This window comes from Pygoscelis adeliae, unplaced genomic scaffold (genome assembly GCF_000699105.1).
Source record: "Pygoscelis adeliae isolate BGI_AS28 unplaced genomic scaffold, ASM69910v1 Scaffold36, whole genome shotgun sequence".
NCBI lineage: Eukaryota > Metazoa > Chordata > Aves > Sphenisciformes > Spheniscidae > Pygoscelis > Pygoscelis adeliae.
In genome coordinates, this window is record NW_008824934.1 from 3,384,932 (window position 1) to 3,389,591 (window position 4,660).

The window sequence follows — 4,660 nt, forward strand, 5'->3', positions numbered from 1 at the left end:
AGCAAAACAGACTGACCAAAAAGTTGACTGCAAGCTGCCCCCCTAAGTCCAGTCAATTCCCATATGGGTAGCTTCATCTGAAGTTACCCTAAGCACTTTTGCTTACCTGCTCAAAGCCGCTTAACTGTTTAGAATATTTGTTAGTTACACTGGCAGTCTAACTTCGAGCGTGCCATAATTCAACTGGAATGTCTATATGCAATGGGTTCATCTGAATGCCTGCTGTAGGAATACTCATCAGTTGGCATCCTGTACCATTTAAGGTTATGTTAAATCAGAGGGTTTTGCATGATACCAGAAAACATTTGTATCTACTAAAACTTTCTCAGAAGTTTCAGCTCACTTTTCAGATTTTTTTTTTCATATACATCTTCTGTTCTCACAAGAGAAGAACAGATTGTGCCAGGTGAGAGTTCTGTATTTGATTTCTCCTTCCTCTATCCTCAAGGTAATACTGTACTTATCAGCACATTCTTTAATCATAGCAGCTGGTGGGAATATCAAAACTAGTCCAACAGTAAGGTAGAAAGGTTTTAATGATATTAGGAAAAAGACTTTTAACAAATTTTAAAAATAAGCCAGTTAATACAAAAGCACCATGATACTATACTAATGATTAGGACAGTAATACAGACAGGCCAAATACAAGTCTTTGGCCCCACAGCCTTACAAAGCAATTATTTCCACCTTTGCCCCCACCCCCAAGTTAGTGCTTACACTGCACCCAAGAGGCAGGAGTTCCTTACAGAAAAAGCACAGAAGTTAAAGGACTTCAAATTTACTTTAACTGATGAAATTAGCATGAGAATTCAAGTTCCTAGATCCCAGGCTGGAGCTTAAAGCCAGAAAGCAGCTGGAAAAACTGCACAATGAGAGCTTAACTAGGTCAAATCACAATAAACCCTACTGAAGAATGAGCACTCTGTGTTCAGTGAGCAATCCTCCAAGTGCCTTCTTTCTGTTCATTAACTGTGCCTCAAAGTGTCTTCCACGAGGTCTTCCATCCTTTACATTGAAAATGGTGGGAGGACAAAGTAAGCAAACTGCCTGGGGCTTCAGAAGCTAGATCCATCATCATCAGATGGAAGCTTCTGGCTCCCAACCAGGTATTCAAAGCTGAACCCTTACTTGCTGTGTTTAGCAATACCATTGTTCTAGTATTCTGCAAAAAGTTAAAATCCCTTTGGTTACACATGATTTGAATCATCACAGGAGTTTAAGCCTCAGGACAATGTCCAGATTTTAGTTGTCTATAGTCAGACCACAGTATGACCAGCAAACTATGGCTCCCAGGATATATCTTGCTTGTACTGATTCTAATGCAAAAAAAAAAAACCAAAAAACCCCCCCCCACCCCCCCCAACAAACAAAAAAAAAACACCAAAAAAAAATTGCAAGCAGCACTTATTTTTTGCGTTTTGAACTAAGCCAGTCTCCCCAGGGTAGTGTTTTCTTGCCCTTCGATGTGCTCCTTAGGGAATGCAAAGTCTGCACTTGTTGTAGACGCTTGGAGAGCTCCTGATCACAGGCTTGCTGCAGAGCTTCAGCTTTCTGCTTGTCCCATCTTAGAGCCGAGGCCAAGGCTTGTGTGTCTTCTTTCAAGACCAGCTGTGGCAAGACAGATTTCTAACAGTCTTTTCTACTGATGCTCCTTCACCGCCAACCCCTCTGCCCACATTAAGAACAGCAGTAATGAGACACCTGTTTAATACTGGCAATTTGGTATTGAAGATGTTCCCAGCTTTCATCACCTATCCCATGGGCTAGTGTATTTAAAATATTGTACCAACACTTAGAGCTTGAAGCTATGTTCAGATGTCCAAAGGAACAGAAAGCAGTTATTTAGTTTCTACAGCAGGGAAAAGCAAGAGGAGCAAGTTCATAGCATTGGAAAGAACATACTTTCTAATGGTTAAAGTTTACCTAGACTTTCCTTTCCAAGCTATGGGTTTATTTACACTGTCTTCCAAAATAAGGAGGTTTTTATTTTCATTTGGGATGTATAAAAGAAATATAGCTAGATGCATCTGCATACACAAAAAACTTGCTGGTAAGACAGCTGAAGCACTGGCTGACTATGATTTGGCAAAGATCAAAACCAAAATTATTTTGTGGCTTCTCAGAGGACAGACTAGAGTACTTGGAATAGTGTCAATTGGCTATTACAGAGGAGCTCCAAGCAGGGGTTAGTGTTACTGAGGAAGAGAAATAGATTAAATCTCACCACTTTGGGACTGAGATATACTGACATTAGAGCCTCCAGAAGCAAGGACAGCTTTCCCTATAACCTCTCTCTCCAGAGGGAGAGATTTGCCAGAATATGGTTATGTCATTCTCACCCACCTCTAGATCTTGACTGTCCAAGCAGAGCTCTGGAGCAGGTTTCTCTTTCAGAGCAGCAAGGATCTGGTCACTGAGCGCCGTTTTGGCTGAAGTGCCTGTACTGCTGGTACCTGTGTCAACCACATCCATCTCCTTCCTTGGTACAGTCTCAGATTCTGAAAAGTAGCAGAATCATTATAGCCCCTGACAAACACAGGACAGGAAAAGTGGCCTGGACTACTTTGATTGTTTTGAGATTAATAAAACATGCATTCTAGCCAGGTGCATCCTCTAACTTAAAAAATCCATAATGTTAAGGATGACTACATGATTTAAGCTTTTCTCCCAGTATTCTACTTCGAGGCATTGTGAGAAATGTGACGCAGCCGTGAGAGGACTCCTGGCCTCACGCAGTCAGAGAATTCTTACACGATACCAGCTATTACATCAACCGCATTAATAGCTGCTAAGCAAGTGACTCACTCCAGTCCCTCACTCTGCCTTATTTATACCACTCAACTATTTCAGGCATCTCTGAAAAGCTCCTTCTCCAGCATCCTAATGCTCCCTACCTGCTACTTTGCTTAAGATACTGTCTTCATTTTTCAAGGCCTCTAGGTAGAGTTCCAGGAGCTGTCTTGACTGGCGTTCTTCTTCTCGTCTGTCCAGCACCTGCTGCAGGGTGTCCTGCAATACTTGGATTTTGGGTTGACTTTGGGCAAGTTCTTCTGCCAGGTCTGAACGTGGTACATCAATAAGCACCTTAAAACATGAGAGTGCTCCTGTTACATGGACTGACTAACTCATTCCATTACACTGATTACAGTATAAACAGCAAGCCTCCTGAATGACAGAGCCTCCACCTTCATGAAACCCAGCATGTTTCACAAGGTTTCTTGTCATAGCAAGTCAGCCTGGTTATGAGAGGCTGTAGTGGCACTCCACCCGCCAGCATTCTTTACCAGAAGCCAAAAGGCATCCAGGAAGGTGTGGAATCATGTGCACCTTTAACAGAAATCCTGACAGCTCCTGGCAATCCAAGTGCCACTTAAGAGTGTGTGGGAATACACAAAGGAAAGCCAATAGCCTGGCACTTGGGAAGCTGCACGTTGCAGAAGGACAAGAAGAGGCAGTTATCACCATGTCTCACCACATACAAGGTGTTAAGCAGTCAGACACTCGAATCAATCAGCTCTGGAAACTGACGGCTCTGGAAACTGACAGCCGTTCTTCAAACCCCTCTGGAGCAGCCTGATTTGGCTGATCTCCTGATCTCCTTAAAACCAGACACAGGAGCCTGCCTCAGTTGCCATTTGGCCAAATCTTGACTTTTTGCCCTCCCACTGCCAGAATTGGAAAGACAGGTTGTGAGGGACAATCAGTGTTTAGGAGCATTCTCCTCAGACGTGCGTGTTTCCCCTCAAGGAGAAATTTGACTCTAGCACCACAGCCAAACAAGAGCAGCTGAATTAAGCTTGAGATCTTGTTTACTTATTCTCTTCTCTGCCACCTACTGAGATAAATGGATGGTGGGCAGGGCCAAGGACAGCAATTAGAGGTTTCCCCACTGTACCTGGAGGTCTTCTTCAGACATCAAGATGATATTGGACAGGTCATCCTTCAGTTGCCTGGCCAGCTGCTTCCACTTCTCTGCAGCACTGTCCACTTCATCCACAGACTCCGAGAGCCAGGCTGTTCCACTGTCTGACACAAGAGTCATCAGTTTCACGGGTCATTCCTGCCCCCCTGAGAGCGCCTAATTTCACTAGGTGTATTCCAGACACCCCTCCCCTTCCATGCTCCCTCATCCACAGAGTACCTAAGCTTTTGCTGGACCATTTCTCATTCTTGGCCAGTGCCACAAACTTGGTATTAGATGGCAGACACAAAAAGTAATCTTCATCATCCACAATGGTGCCATCTTCTGCCAGTACTAAGGTGATGGGCTCCCTGGCCTTGTCAATAGCCAGAATGCCACTAGCTGCAGAACAGAACAAATACGTAATGAAATAATAAAAGTGACATAAGCACTGCCCTTTTATTACACCCATCACAAGGGACGAGCAATTCTTAGTAACTCAGGCTAGAGACCAGGACCTGTCCCCCCACAGCTCTGCACATCAGCTCTTTCTTAGCACATACTCACGAGTTTCCCCTCCAGAAGTTAATATTCTTGATGCAAACCTTGACATCCACACGGGAGGCGGCGCATTTCAGTGAAACTACTTCCAGACGCCTATTGCCACCTCCCTTCGTTTCCCCCGTTAGGAAGCGGCCCCCGCGGACCCGCTCTCCTTCCGTCTGTCCCACGGCACGGGTCGGTCCCCAGCCCCGCCAC

General features: G+C 44.5%; 1 protein-coding gene across 1 annotated transcript in view; it reads right to left on the reverse strand.

The window, feature by feature from the left end:
• Window positions 1–518: 518 nt before the first annotated feature.
• DFFA (DNA fragmentation factor, 45kDa, alpha polypeptide) overlaps window positions 519–4,660 on the reverse strand; it is a 7,538-nt gene continuing 3,396 nt past the window's right edge. The window contains exons 2-6 of the mRNA XM_009325276.1: window positions 4,142–4,303; window positions 3,896–4,026; window positions 2,895–3,084; window positions 2,344–2,498; window positions 519–1,608 (exon numbers count right to left, since the gene is read on the reverse strand). Of these exons, the coding sequence (XP_009323551.1) occupies window positions 1,405–1,608; window positions 2,344–2,498; window positions 2,895–3,084; window positions 3,896–4,026; window positions 4,142–4,303 (842 nt within the window). The 3' untranslated portion in view covers window positions 519–1,404. The remainder of the gene's footprint in view (window positions 1,609–2,343; window positions 2,499–2,894; window positions 3,085–3,895; window positions 4,027–4,141; window positions 4,304–4,660) is intronic.